The sequence below is a fragment of the Haliotis asinina genome, chromosome 15 (genome assembly GCF_037392515.1).
Source record: "Haliotis asinina isolate JCU_RB_2024 chromosome 15, JCU_Hal_asi_v2, whole genome shotgun sequence".
NCBI lineage: Eukaryota > Metazoa > Mollusca > Gastropoda > Lepetellida > Haliotidae > Haliotis > Haliotis asinina.
Genome location: NC_090294.1, coordinates 11785723 through 11801927, shown reverse-complemented (window position 1 = coordinate 11801927; position 16205 = coordinate 11785723). Strand labels below are relative to the sequence as shown.

The window sequence follows — 16205 nt, the reverse complement described above, 5'->3', positions numbered from 1 at the left end:
CTTCTTCTAGACTTAATTGATTGTTCCCTTTCCCTTGGCCCACTGCCGAAGGCTCCTGAAAGGAGCGATGTGTGTTTTCATGTTCTTGTTCAACAATGCAGCCATGTTTACAGAGTAGCAAATTGCGATTACGGAACAGACTGTAAGCAGTCGGGCCATCACCTTCACCACTTTCAGTCGGATCTCTAGACACACCTCGAGGTGTGCCTCTTGGAGGCTCCCACGCTATATCAAAAGGACTATCCCTGTAGGTGTTCTGTATTTATTGGGGTTAGAACAAGAATAGAATAAAAAAAACCTTCCTCAATACAGCTGAATTGTGGTATTTCTGGTAAGGGGGGAATGTGTTGTATAAACAGGTATTCACTCACGGGGTCGCCAAGCTGAAAGTGAAGACAACTGGATCTTTGAGGAAAAGCAGAACCATGGCTGTATGTCAACGGTTGGGCTCTATCTAGCAAGCGTCTGTCTTGTTGCAAAACAATATGAAGCTGTGTTAAGGAAGGAATGGTTATTAGAATACATCTACATTGTTGGCAGGTTTGGGAACATCATTCTGCCAAAGTGTCGGTAAACATTCCTACCCGGGTTTTCAGGTGAGATCTGTCTGTTGCAGCATAAAACACACACGGCATTGGGGAGAAATTTGGTGTAATTCCTTCCCTTTTAACATATTTAGCTGGTGGATGTGTGTGATCTGTCCCCTGTGATTTGACTAACTCGGCTAACACGCTCGCCGTATTATCTCTTTGAAGTTCATGTACGGGCGTCAGAAGCTAAGGCACGGTTGAAGACGAGGTATAACTGTTCGTAATATGTGAATTTACAGGATTCATGGCGTAAATCCTAAGTTTGCAGTGAGGATATAAACATTTTACGTTTCACAGCTTCGGTGCAATTGAATAATCGATGTCAGGATTTCATTCAAAATCGACTGAATGTCACGGAGGTTTCAAGTGGTGAAATATCACTCATCGAGAACCTATTATCAAATAATGTTAATTTAAAATTATGAAGTAGCTCGTATTTCGGTAATTGTCAATGCAACTCGATATTTGTAAATGTAGGTAAAACTATTTCAACGAGCGCTCAGTTGCATGACGTCACTCTCAGTGGAATCAAAAGATGACAACAGCGGGGACTGCCATGCAAGCTGAATCGAAAGGTGTTTTCTGATAAATATTAAACACTACACTAATGGATGGATATGAACCATGCCGAAAGTTAGGTTATTGTAGGTACATCTTTTTTATTTTGGGGATGGGTCAGGTATTGTTAAGGAAGCTAAAAACATTTCTGTATTCATGACACATAGATGCCAAATGAGAGAGTTGATAGTCCAGTCCAAACCGGAAAGTGAGTCTCATTAAACAATTCAGACGATGACCTAGTTTTAAGCTGATCCGAATTTTCTCGTGTGACAGTGAAGAGAGACACTACAAATACCTAAGACTCCACCGAATGTCAGTTCTTTGTTTCACAAGAAAGTGGCATTTACAAATGAATTTTAATTGTGAAATTTAAAGAAATCATATTTTATGACTAGGTTTAGGCAGCATGTCGCTGAATAAGACGTCCCAGACTGCCCCTGTTATAAGAGGTCGTACAATGATTCACAATCCAACTGAATAACTGGTTATACCTGTTATATGTTCTTTGCGCTTATTACGTGTATTTCAGTCACGTACAATGTGATTAATATCATATCATTTCCGTACCAGACCGCCAACGTTATCTAGAGGCCGAGCCTCGTTTTGAGATTTCCACGATCTCCACATTTCTGTTTGTCAGAGCACCTAGTGTAATAGAGCACGCTGCACGACCTCTATGCAGACGAATTAAAACTAGCGTAGTGTTGCAATATACTAGAGACTAGATATATCACATAGTACTGATTCATATCCATATAGCTAGTTGAATCAGTTTGTCTAGACATTCTGGGCTGGTTAGTGTACTAATTTGCGCAACAGGACGGATCCCAGTCATCAGGAAACGAGACTGTTGTGTAATCAATGTTTTGACTTGCGATTTGCTTCCAGACACATTTGGCTGTAGAATTATTCATAAAACTCTTAATATATATTTAGCATGACATTGCAGATAATGGTCGTTGATGAAATTTGAGAACACATTATTGAATGACAGAGCATGCCATACGCCAGTTTGCAATGTATCGGCAGTATTAAAGGACGCCAAATTGTAGGCATTGACGGAATAGGGACGCTTGCGCTACGAATAAACGCTTTAACCTCTCGGCTATACCCCATGACTAACGATTCCTTCAAACAGGCTGTCCTTGTTGAGCCTGTAGATCTGCGAATATCAAAACGTTTTAGGCCAGAGAACAGTCTACCGAAGCAAATTCCGTTTTGCTTAAAAGATTAAATAGTGATGAATATTGTATGAATGAAGAGCCCGCAGCAGTAGCAACGTACGTTTTTCATCATGTTAGTCTAAGGAGAAAAAAATCACCCAAAGGGTATCATTTCTCTCGGCAGTAAACCGTTCAGACGAATAAATGACCTTTTCAGTTTTTGTAACCATCACAGTCCTTCAATAAACTTTGTCATTGAAATCTGACCGTTAAGTTTTTCATCAACGGAATTCTATTGTTTACAGTGCCAGTTGCAGGTGTTATGATCGTCCTTTCGAGGAAGATTTAATCTTACAGTACAGAGTATGTTTTCGTGCGGACACGGCTTTTAGGACACAGTCGCAGTAACGACGGCACCAACATCAGCGCTGTCGTAAGAAACTGCTCCCACGAGAACCCTCCATGGACGACATCGTTCTGATGCAACCTGTAACTACCGGTCGGCTAAAGCTCACCCGTAACCTCGTTTCTTTGATAGTCATAACGCGAGCATGTCATAAAAGCTTTGACAAAGCACCTTATAATTACGGGAGCGAAAAATTGCCATGATTGTATTTAAGTGGTCCATCAAACGACACATAATCGCTTTTTCTCGGCTGTGTTAATATTAAATTTGTTCGTGTGATGAATAGTTTGGGTAAAATCAGGTTTGAGGTTAATCAATAACGATCAATGCGCTTTTATCGGAGGATTGCGATATGAAATCCCTCTCCATTTTCTATTCGGAGTTTACCTGGAGCATTGTCTCGTTTAGGTTCAACGGTAGAATGACTGTGGTCATGTTCTTGCTGGTCTGGGATGGCTGTTCAATATTTACTTTTTACGCTTGACATTGTGGGACATGATCGCACCCGCTGTTGTATAAACAATGGTGTATAAAGTGTTGCTGTGTTATTTTATGACTTGAGAGGGTTCCCATAACGAGATTCCTTAATGTCAGATTACACTTTCAGTGTCACCGAGTTTGGCCACTGATTCGCTTCCAGCGGCGCAAAGGTTTCTGGGGTCCTATTAAAACTCGTAATCCCTACTTTAATTGATAATCAACTGTCAGAGTATTTCCGACCCGTAAACTGTTTTTACTTATCATTTTTCATTATTATCTTATTATTGTGTGTGTGTGTGTGTGTGTGTGTGTGTGTGTGTGTGTGTGTGTAGTGGGGGTGGAGGGTTTATATGTGGGTGTGGGTCCCGTTTTGTATGACGGTATGTTCTATATTTCAGCAATCTTCAAGAGTTTTGGTATATTCTATCTTCATGATAAAATTCACAAATGCACATTTCGTACATTTTCAGAAAATGAGATAATGGTCTATCTGGATCTAGATACATTATGTAAATGCTTACCCTAGCATTTGGAATGAACTGAATTTTACCTTGTGTGTTTGCCATTTACCAATGAGCTAACCATGCCTACATTCTTGAAATACAAGGACAATGACAGAAATGATCATTTGAATACGTTTCACTCAATTTAGCTAATATAATCCGAGTTCACTCGAATTAATTACTAGAATTCGAGTTCTTAAAACAAGTTCTCTGGTGCCTTGTAATTGAGTTCGAACTCAGTGTGCCAAACGCTCAGGTCCCCCAAATGAGCTGTCTATGGGTGACAGGTATTGCTAAAAACAGACTAGCGGGCCGTCACTCTTCATCCTTTATCATCACATCAACTGCCCGTCAAAGTGGGTATGGAAGTTTTTACCAAGGTGGGGCCTAGTGAATGAAATGTTTTTTATCGCAGTTAATCTCAATTACTGGAAATAATTATACCTCCGTCAAAATCTGGTTGTGTTTTTTGAAACAAGTGAGAATTCAATTTAGTTAACTAAAAATCATGAAATACGTTCCTCCTTCCCCGGGCTCTATTTTCAGCATCTTGTATCACTGTCAGCTCCGTGGGTATAAATTGAACTCACAAAAAAAAAAACAGTTTGATAACATTCACAATTATCACATTCGACATATTTACATGACGATCGTTACTGATGGAACCTTACCATCTGAATTTGTCATTTTGAACGCAGATTGTTTAGATGGTGTCTTAGCTCGCCTACAGCATTATATCAACAAAAACTTCACAAAAGATAGGACCTTGTTTCACTGGCGTTAAGATTGCATCAAACACGGGGGTTTTTGCACGTGGGCATCCCTGCACGTGGGAGGGTGAGATATATCTTCCCAGTATGCAACAGTGAATGCTGTATGGCTGGCACAACAAGATATTCTCTAAACCTGTTCAAACGATTTCACTGAAAACGACGCGGTAAATATTGACGTTGATGAGGATGATATTTTTGTTAAAGCTTGGCACGAGAGAGAATGTTTTGTGTTATGATCTGTTAAGAATATTATTAGTAATATTGTTATTATTACGTTTGCTTTTCCAACTTAGCGCACTTAGATAGGCCATCACGCTGTGATGAGGGAGACGTTCAACATATGGGCTTGAGATAACGAATCGTAATGGCCACTGTGGTTCCACCAGCGTCAATACCTGTCATATATATTCCGCGACGAGCTTTTCAAAACAATCAAAGGTTTTGGATAACTGACTTGCATATATCTATCATGTTATTGAGAAAATGGAAACGAAAGACCTATCTTATTGTTTGATTGAGTCAATAATGAAACACATGGCTTTGGCGGTAAAAGATTTTTGTCTATTGCATACGGCCTCGTTTTGGTGTAGAATTGTACACCGTTATCAAGTTGTAGCTCTATGCAGTAAAGAAGATTCTGAAGCTTTAATCTGATAACGGTAAAAGAATCTAGCCAGTAATAAGAAGTACCGTATTTCATCTAATAAGAGTCCGGGGTCTTACTTTTTCAACGGACTTCCCGAACTAGCACTTACTAAAGGCCCAGATTATTGCGCTTGCTGGGTGTACTGGTCGTGAGATTTGCATCGAAGTTAGGAATAATTCCTTCATAAATCTATTTTTGGATCAAGGAAAGTTACTTTTATCAGACAAATGTTCCCGACGCTTATTAGAGGGAATACGGTATATAAAAAAGAAGTTGCATTCCATAGGATCGTATTTTTTAACTGAGACACCAGGTCCTATCAACTGGCATTAGTGCCGATATCTCATACAGCAAATGTATTAATTGGCTCTGTTGGTGGCGTGAACAGCTCATACCGGCGTAGCTATACGGTGTTTAACACCTTGGTGAAACCCGCGGACACCTTTCAATTGCTGGTCTTCTAATATCATTATGAAGCTCTCTCACATTCCAGAGGCACATGGCCCGTCTTAATTCCACAGTGAAATTAACCGGACAGTGTCGAGTGAATCCATTAGCAGTGGCGCGAGTGCGGCTTCCCGCAGTAACAGCTTCTCACCTGAGCTTTTATTTAATCTTTTATCAACGTAGTTAGCACGCTGGTGCATATTGTACTACTACTACTACTACTACTACTACTACTACTACTACTACTGCTGCTGCTGCTGCTGCTGCTGCTGCTACTACTACTACTACCGCCACCACCACCACCACTACTACCACCATTACTACTACTACTACTGCTACTACTACTACTAACACCACCACCACCACTACTACTACTGTTGCTGTGACATATGTGACCTCTACTATTACTGATTTTATTGCTGCAGTAATTTACTGCTACGGCTGTTACTACTAATATTGATACTACTACTGATGTCACTGCAACTGCTACTGCTACTGCTACTGGTGTTACTACCACTACTACAACTGCGACTATGCTTGTCATAAGAGGAGACTAACGGGACCGGGTGGTCAGGATCGTTGGCACGACAATGTAGGTGAAGACAATATTCGTTAAAGTTTTGAAATTACTTACTAGGAAGATAGCGTCAGTTCAAAAAGGCAATATTTGAGTAGCTGGCTGATTAGTAGTCGAATAATGGAGACTGGTTACATTTTCTGGCGATTCTACAACCACTGCTGCTGCTGCAGCAATAACAACTACTGCAGTGCTACTGTAAAAGTAAAACATTACAGGTATATACCGGTAGTTTTCGAAGACGCCGAGGACATTTGTGATATGAAGTTGATCCCAGAATCCCATATTGGTCTTGAAAGTCGACCAAAATGGACGTGGTGTTGAAGCTCGGTGACGTGACAGCGTCCTCTCCTACGACGACTCGTGGGTTGGTACTCATGACACCCACCATATATAGAGATATAGTTGTTATTCTGTGCGACGCTACAACTTTTCAGTGCAATGAACTTCATAACTGACTCTCTACAATGACATATTACACGGCTACTACCTTAACAACCGTCTCACCATGACACTACCACCACTACCAATTTCATAACACCGCTTTTACTGCTGATCTGTCGCCGGTAAATCAGAAGTCGTTATGCGTTCAGTTGATTCGTTTTGCTTAACAAAACACCAATTTTGTTCAAACGATTCATACAGATTACATAGTCAAATGGTGTATTGAAGCGCGGTTTAAACAACATATAACTTTCATTGACGTTTATTCAACAAACTGGAAGCATATACCTTGGAGAGTGTGGAATGCTTTTCCAATGAGTTTTATCGTGAGAATGATGGCATAGAAGATTGGAAGTTATGTTGATTTTAATTTGATAAAATTTAGATATAGTTTAGATGAAATGTAGCATGTTGGAAACCTGAGAGAATTCCACATTAATCTGAAAACTATCTCCTTAAAATGACCTTAAACAGTTCCCAGCCATTAAAGGCACTTTCGTTTCCATAGCAACCGAAGTTATAACTCGATCGTGTGATATTAATTGATACTTTTTAGAAATAGTTTATATTTCAGTCTATTATTAAGTGTTGATTGCAGCACATTCAAGTGAAATTTTAGCTAATGTCCGCCTTTGGGTGATGTAGGCTGATCGATAATGTTGAAAGTCGACAGGAGAGATGGTGGTCCTCTTAATCAAAGTCGATGCTAACTCCCACAAGTCTAGTTATAAATGACGTTACTACGGAATGACGAGGCTCCATGGTGTATATTGGGAGCGAGATTCTAATTCAAGTAACGCCTGGACGAAATGGAGTTTTACAGTTGTAAACGTCCACACCAACACCTTTAATTCAAGTTACCTTTACTTCCTAATCTCCTTCTAATCCTTAGCGAAAACCAGTCCGAAACAAACGATGATTGGGGCGTTCTTATTGTAATGATTTGGCAAACCGACTGACAGTTGTATTCATGGCCGTTTCGTCATGATTAGTTGTGACGAATATGCTACATGACCGTGCCGTGAAATACCAGCTCTGTCTTAGTGTCAATCAGTATTTGCGTCCGTCCATCTGCCACAACACTGTCATCGCCATGACCGCACTGATGAGCAATCTGCGCTGACATACTGCGATGTTGACGTCGTTTTACGACGGCGCCGTCGGGGGTAGAGGATGTTGAAAGCTACATTGATTTCTTAAGTGTTTTCCGAAACGGCGAAGTTCTCTTCTGATAATCCATTTTGTTGGTAGTGGAACAAATACCTATTGTCATTCCCCCATTGTGGTGGGTAACGTCAACGACGTCACACAGCACACCATTATCGACGTTTCCAAAAGCAATTACGATCACGTAAACTGCAACATGATTTAAGCCGATAGACTTAATTGAGAGGGGATAGTATACACAAAGTCAGCTGATAGAATGAGACAACGACACAATGTGGGTGGGTGGCTTCTATTTTAACCTAGCAAGATCTGCGACTTCATCAGTTTGACAGGTACTGTTTACCTATTATTGGTATGCCATACAGTTGCCTGTAAAAAGAAATGCTTACAAATCAACATACGAGCTACGTCCGCACTTTCATATTTCTGTTTTAAAAGATGGCCATGTTTAAATTAATTCTGATCAAAGTGATAACTTGATCAAAGAGATGACTTGATCAAAGTGGTGACTTTGGTTCTATTTATGTTGTCATTATCCGAATTAATTGTAGATTGTTGACCGTTGGGCGTGCTATATGACTCATGTGTGGCACGTGACCCAGACCGGTCACGTGACAGGAAGGCACAAGCTGTAGCTCCTAACACGATCACGGAAGCACACTGTCACAAATGTCGCGAAAGGAGGCCATACGTGGTCTGATTAAACATGTAAATCAAATTTCCAGACAGACAGAAGGCACTGGTAGTTGTCAGAGCTCGTCTGAAGGAACATATCGTGTGCTACTAAAGGCTTTGTATTGCCGTAGGACGAAAGGGTAAGGAAGTCTGTGACAGTCGGCTTCAGGCATCAGGAGGTCAGGCTATGTCTAGAAGGCTCTTGTATGTAGATAGTGTATGACTGGGGATGTACAACAGGTTTGTTCATCATCTAAACGTTTTCCTCGAGAAAGACGGGAGTGTGGCACTACAGTTTGCCCAATCCTTTCAGTGTTATTGCTAGTGAATATAGTGTGCTTTGTGACTTGAACTGGTGTCACAATAATCAGCGGTCAAACATGTTTGCCTGCGGGTTCGATGCCATGCAGTTCCCCAAGGATTGTTGTGTCTCTGTATTGTGTCAAGATCAGCTGGCTGCATGCGCAGTTTCATGTTGCTTTCCTTTGATGATTTAAGTTTAATATGATCATATGACATGAAATACTTCCTATCCACCTGAGAGAATCAGTACCACGTGCGCACCTGACTGAAACAGTACCTCCTGCCCACCCGACAGAATCAGTACTACCTACCTGGCTGAGTGAATCAGTACTACCGGCCTACCTGACAAAATCAGTACCACATGCACATTTGAATGAATCAGTACCTCCTGCATACCTGACAAAATCGGTACCACATGCACATTTGACTGTATCAGTACCGCCTTCCCACCTGAATGAATCAACACCTCCTGCCTACCTGACTGAATCAACACCACCCGCCTACCTGGCTGAATCAACACCTCCTGCGTACCTGACGGCATCAGTATCTCCTTCCCACCTGACTGAATCAGTACGTATTGTCTACCTGACTTGAATCAACACCACCAGCCCACCTGACTGAATCATCACCTCCTGCCCACCTGACTGAATCAACACCTCCTGCCTACCCGACTGAAACACCACCTCCTGCCCACCTGACTGAATCAACACCTCCTGCCCACCTGACTGAATCAACACCTCCTGCCTACCCGACTGAAACACCACCTCCTGCCCACCTGACTGAATCAACACCTCCTGCCCACCTGACTGAAGAAACACCTCCTGCCTACCTGACTGAATCAATACCTCTTGCCTACCTGACTGATTCAACATCTCTTGCCTACCAGACTGAATCAACACCTCCTGCTTACCTGACTGAATCAGTATCTCCTTTCCCCCAGACTGAATCAGTACTTCGTTACCTGCCTACTGAATCAACACCTCCTGTCAGACTGACTGAATCAGTACCTTCTGCCCACCTCACCGAATCAGTACTTCCCTACCACCTTACTGAAGAGTACTTCCTGCACAGGACTGAATCATCCGTTTCCCCGAACTTCATGATGATATAACTGAAATACTGTTCCAAACAACGTTAAATCAAACTCACTCACTCACTCACCCTCATACATGTATAATGATGTTACTTGAACTGTTTCTTTCAGCATGTGGAGAAACTACATGTTGTTGACGAAAGGTTCGATTTGTCATGTACAAAACGAGAGTACGATACCCCACATACCCGAACCAATGGTTGATACCGCCATAAAATTAGTGTGACTGTATCAAAGCAGCGCAAAATCTATCTCACTCATTGCAATTTATTTGTATATGTTCATGTGTTTTGACATAAATGAAATGATCGGAACGCCTGAGGCCTGAAGCTGAGAGTTAGCTTACAGGATTAGATGCTTTCTTCAGATCGTCAAGTGACAATACTCTACCGTCCATTATGGAATTATAACTTCATCCCGTGGAGCTCACTTAATTGACCAGAAAGATCGAGAGTGCCCTTGTCGATCTAGTCACCATACTCAAATATGAGCTGGTACGTCTTAATGCCAGTTTCAGACGAGTGTTCAAGATCCATAATATTTTCTCACAGCTGGAGTTAACGCGGTCAGCAGTTTTCTGGTCCGTTTGAGATAATTAGCACATTACTGGCGGCAACTGGCTTCGCTTTCTCACTCGACAGATTTAGCCTTAGTCTATTTACTTTCAACCGCTTTGTTGAGTGATCAGGCTTCCGTTGTTGGAGGACCACAGCAGTAGGCATGTGTTCAGTTTATACGTGTGGACAAGGGATCACCTTGAACCACCACAGCTTGACTTGGAACCTTCTTGTAGTTGATGATATGGACGTTTTTGGAAGCATCTTCATTTTGATGGTGACGTTGTTCGTTGTCCACGTGGTCGTATCTAATGGATGGTGACCTAATTGGTATTTTCGTTTCTCCTTCCAGCAATCTTGTTTGACAACTCCAGTTTATCTCATGTGACACAATACACGTGCATTTGTTAATTGTGATATAAGAAACCATTGGTTTCATGGAGACCAGAAAATAATTCAGTTTTAGATATTTTCTGCGACTGGCTGCAGTTTACGTATCCAGAAAATGTAGGAACAGTTACCAAATCAATTATAATAAAGTTTAATATGCTCACTATTAAAAGGTTTGTTCTTATCAGAGGCTGCTGCCATCAGTCATTGCTGTCCAGGATGCTGGCGATGTTGCTGTTTCATCCAGAATTGCCACAGATGATGATTCTGTTTTGTAAGATGGTGTTGCCAATATTGATGCCGTTGGGCGTTGCTTCTGGACGTGCTTCCAAATGCTTGTGATGAAGTCAGTTGATGAGAGGGCTGTACTGTGACGATGTTGATGTTGTGGTGGTTAAGTGCTATCGGCATGTCGTTGATGCTGTTGCCAGTTGTTGATGGTCACATGACAATGGTGGTGGTGACGATGTCACGTTGTGGTGTTGCTCTCCGAATAGATTCTTCACTTTGTAACTGGTGTTATCACGCTGTCATTCTTGACATTTGCCATGTTGTTGTTGCTGTTGTTTTTGCTGTTGCTGATGATGATGATTATGATTATGATTATGGTAATGAGGATGAGGTGGAAGATGAGGATAACGATGAAGATGATAATGATTATGTGTTATTAGTCGTGCACCAAGATCGAAACCGTCAACGTCACTAATTTGAACATGACGTCGTCTGCATAAAAGAAGCTGTCACTGCCAATGATTGATGTTCACTGACCCAGGTCGATGTCCGGTCGAACCAAACAGCCCCTTTTAGGCTGGCGATGCCGTATCAGCCTGCGTGACAACGTCGCTCTGTAATGGCGTTGATGACCACGTTCAATGAAGGTCCTCAAGAGGTTCTCTTGCTGCTAGACGTTGTGGGTGACAGGTCTTAATGTGCGTCCAGCTCTTCGACAAAAGAAAGCTTTTAGAGCAATAACTTGCGGGATTTGCTGCTAATTGGCATATGCTCTTTACCATCCGTTGCACATTCTTGCCTAGTTGTCTCTGTTCTCCCACATAGGTCATTTCCAGGGAGGTATGCATTTTGACCTACAGCTAATTGACTTTGCTGGTTGGTGTGTCTGATGACGAGATTGTTAACGAAAATAGTCTCCTTTAGCAGAAGCAAATGCGGCGAATGGTATGTCTGTCAGGTTTGAGAGTTGAAACTTGATAAATAAAGGGGTCTGTATTGTTGCATACGTACAATAATGTATATGATATTTACTCTCCAATTAGATTGAGACACATAAATTGCAACACTGGCGCGTCGGCTCGTCTAGGACAGAAGGAATACATTCACTATGTCGTTTGTAATAACTTAGCTACTGAGCACGTAGCCAAAGACGTAATTTTATCCCCACGCGGGTACAAAAACAGCTGAATCACACATACACGCATGTCGTATTACAAAGTGACAATCTTTTCCATAAAACCACTTCCAAAATGGTGTCCTTCTGTCTGTTTTTGCCCGCAATAACTACCACTTTAATCGAATATCCTTCCGCGCCTAAAGCTAGTCCCTATCTCATCACTGCTTCCTTGGGTTGCATCAGCCTCCTCGTGCTTACTTCTAATCAGATTTGGGCCTTAAATGGGCCTTAAATTGAAAATCGATGGTACAGCAAGAAGCTACAGGCTCATGCAGAGGGCACTCTTCTTGGGGGTTAATGTATCCATTAAACACCATTATTGGTGTCACTGGACGGAATCCAGTTATATCTTCCAGTAGTGGAGGGAAAGGAGGAAAGGATGTGCTGCAGTCGCGCCACGCCGCCATCTCTCCGACGGGGTCGAAGTTTCTCCCTCGGGAGCTGCCATGAAATGATCTGATTTATTTAACTAACAAAAATATATCGACAGCCTGGGTTCCACGTACCACTTCTTGTTGCTCTGGCAATGATTGGCATATTGTCAACTCAATCGCGACCTTCCGTAACGTGTGTCTGGCTTTCGTAATCATACGATGAAGCTGGTGGCATTCCTTTGTCCATTTCGGTTTTAGGGACTGTCATTATCTGTCTCGTCTTCCGGTGCTTACTTTGTCTTAAGACGGAAGCTGACATTCTACGGAAATAAGCAGCCAACGCTCTGGTACACACGCGTTGGCTTTAAACGAATATATTTTAAACCACTCTTTATTTGTATTTTTCCAAATAAAGGCTTATTGAAAAATGGGTACTTTGCAATTTACATAGAATTTGAAAACAATATTTTCTCCATGGTGATTTTGGACATGGTGATTCACCATATCGGAATGGAATTTTCGCATCGACTTTCCATTAGTGCAGAATAGACTTAGCATCTGTTATGTTCCTGAAAATGTTTAAGAGTATAGACGAAACAGAAACATCAGTTATCAAGGTGTCCTGAAATACATCCAAAACAGTTGCTACTTCACCGAATCAACAAACAACATGCATATCACAAACACATGTTGAATACAAGCACAGGTGAAACGAGTACTCGATGAAAACTAAACACTTGCATTTATGTGTTTTGCATTGTTAAAGCTGTTGGCACCCAAATAGCATGTTCACAAGGAATCCAGTACCAGTCCAGTTTTGAAAATAATCTTAATTTATTTTCTGTAAAATATCATTCCACACATAAATGGAAACACATACATTTGTACTCTTTGAAAATAAAATGAACATTACATGCAACGATATTTCGGTTCACCCACAGAACAAAAACTGCGTATTTTGAAGCTCAGATCAAATATATCTTGTCTCGAAGAAACCAGATGTATAGCAGGGCATTGGCTGTTTATAATATGCAGCTGAGAAATCGTCTTTTCGTTATGGTCGTAAACATATATTGTTCAGTTATAGCAAATGCTGAAACAGAAACCAAAGAAAGATAATCAGAAGAATAGTTTAGACTTACTATTGGAGGTGAAAAGTGTGTCTTTCTGTGTGTCTGTGTGTGTGTGTGTGTGTGTGTGTGTCTGTGTGTGCGCGCGTGCGTGCTTTCGAAGGTGGCAAGTGTATAGCAAGGTGTTCAGGGTGAATCATTGAGTTTAGTTTTACGCCGCACTCAGCAATATTCCAGCTATATGGCGGTGGTTTGTAAAAATCGAGTCTAGACCAGACACTCCAGTGACCAACAGCATGAGCATCTATCTGCGCAACTGCGAACCGATGTCATGAGTTCACCAAGCCAGCGAGCCTGACCACCCGATCCTGTTAACAGCTATACCTCTTACGACAAGCTGAGTCACCTTTCATGGCAAGCATGGGTTGCTGAAGACCTTTTCTACCCCGGATCTTTACGGGTCCTAGAACCGCGAATGCCCGCGAACGCTAGCGAGCAATCGATCCTGAACACCTGTACCCTTATAGCGAACAAAGATGGTGACCATGTTTAGTGTCATTCGTCACCACTCGCCGTGTCAAGTCAACGCGTCTGACCACCCGATCCTGCTTCTCGCCTCTTACGCACAATTACGAGGGTAGCCAGAGAGCTAGATCCAGTTTTCTTTATGATATCTGCAATGAGGCCTTCAAATTCATGGCATAGTAGAAGAGTGTGTTAACGAGACTGATATTATGCAGCCAGTTCTGACAACTGTACGTGTATAACAATGCATGACAATGAACATTCGGAGAGAGACAGACAGAAAGTGAGTGTATATAGCATTATATACGGTGTGTATGACAAACTGTCAAAACGATTAAATTGTAACTAGATAGATTGACTATATCATATTATCGGAGCCTCGAATGCTGTAAGATAGATTGCTTGAATGACATTTTGAGCGTCTGTAACGGGATAAAATATATCGAATGGCTTGATGACATTAAGAGTGTAAGGATATAGTTAGATTGGCCATATGAGATGAATAATCGCAACATCGTCAATATGACACAATGATGCTTGAAATGAGTTAGCCAGGTGGGCAATTTGAGAGTGACGGTCTATAACGAGATAGTTAAATTGACATTATCTGTCTGTAACGAGACTGGATTGGATACATAATAATATAGGTGTCTGTAAGGAGATAGGTTGAATGTATGGTAATATAGGTGTCTGTAAGGAGATAGGTTGAATGTATGATAATATAAGTGTCTGTAAGGAGATAGGTTGAATGTATGATAATATGGGTGTCTGTAAGGAGACAGGTTGAATGTATGATAATATGGGTATCTGTAACGAGATCGATTGGATATTGGATAATGTATCTGTCTGTAAGGAGATAGATTTGATATGTGATAATATGAGTGTCTGTAACGAAATAGATTGAATGTATGGTAATATGGGTGTGTGCAAGGAGATAGATTGAACGTATGATAATATGGGTTTCTGTAAGGAGATATATTCAATATGTGCTTATATGGGTGTCTGTAAGGAGATAGATTGGATACTAGTATATGATAGTATAGGTGTCAGTAACGAGGCAAATAGGACATATGATGATAAGGGTTGGGAATATGACTATATCGGAGGCTCTGTGAGGAGTTCTTTGACGTTGTATTCAAATTTACATTTTTCCATCATTATCAAGGTTGGTACTCACACACACACAGACACACACACACAGCGATCTTCCATTATCAAATGTAGGCTAACATCCATGTGTGTCTTACACTGCGCTGAATGAAATATAGAATGAAATATCTGTAACAGTACAATTTGATGACGTCACAGCCAGCTTTATCCTGCATCGAGAGGTATAAACAGACTGCAATCACTTGAACAAAATACCAGTCTGCGTTAAGTGGGTAACAACCTGCAGAGAGATAGCTCAACGTCGTGGACGTGACTTGGAACAAGCGTCTTTATCAGACAATGATAGCATTGGCTGCTTTATCCGTCTTACTCGCCAGCCTCTGGATCCATATACAGAAATGATCGTCATATGGTGCCTTCATACAAGAATATGACATGATAACTACCAAAGACGGCTGGGTAGTGGCCATACATGTGGTAGTATCTCTGATATAAGACCCATTTGACGAATGTTTAAAAATATATATTGTAGTCTCTAGGAAGACAGCAAGGTACACGAAAACCAGTTAGGGTTGGTTATGACCAGAGAAAACTATAGACAGACAGACCGAGTTTATGCCGCACGCCCAAAATACATTCAAATTATTACACAAGTCATACTTTTAAACCGTTTCCTGGTTTACAAGACAGGGAAACCAGTAGCACTTGTAATTGTTTAAATATATCTGGTCTTTAGTATACGAAGGAGTGCTGAAGATAACTAAAACATGGAAATAGTTTAATGATATTGACTAAAGTAATTTCTAAAATAGAAAACAACAACTGTTTTCCTTCTGTTATCCTGTATCCCTCAAATAGGATGTGTCGAAATAACTCCTTAGCTTGGCATTCAGTAGGATGCGTGACAGGATATCCGCGTAAGTATGTTTACTCGTAAAATCGG

The 16205-nt window shown here is 41.2% G+C and overlaps 1 protein-coding gene across 1 annotated transcript in view; it reads left to right on the top strand.

The window, feature by feature from the left end:
* LOC137266292 (uncharacterized) overlaps nucleotides 1-12633 on the top strand; it is a 29391-nt gene extending 16758 nt beyond the window's left edge. Inside the window, exons 4-6 of the mRNA XM_067801778.1 lie at nucleotides 9344-9684; nucleotides 10964-11049; nucleotides 12540-12633. Coding sequence (XP_067657879.1) covers nucleotides 9344-9684; nucleotides 10964-11049; nucleotides 12540-12633 — 521 coding nt within the window. The remainder of the gene's footprint in view (nucleotides 1-9343; nucleotides 9685-10963; nucleotides 11050-12539) is intronic.
* Nucleotides 12634-16205: the final 3572 nt, after the last annotated feature.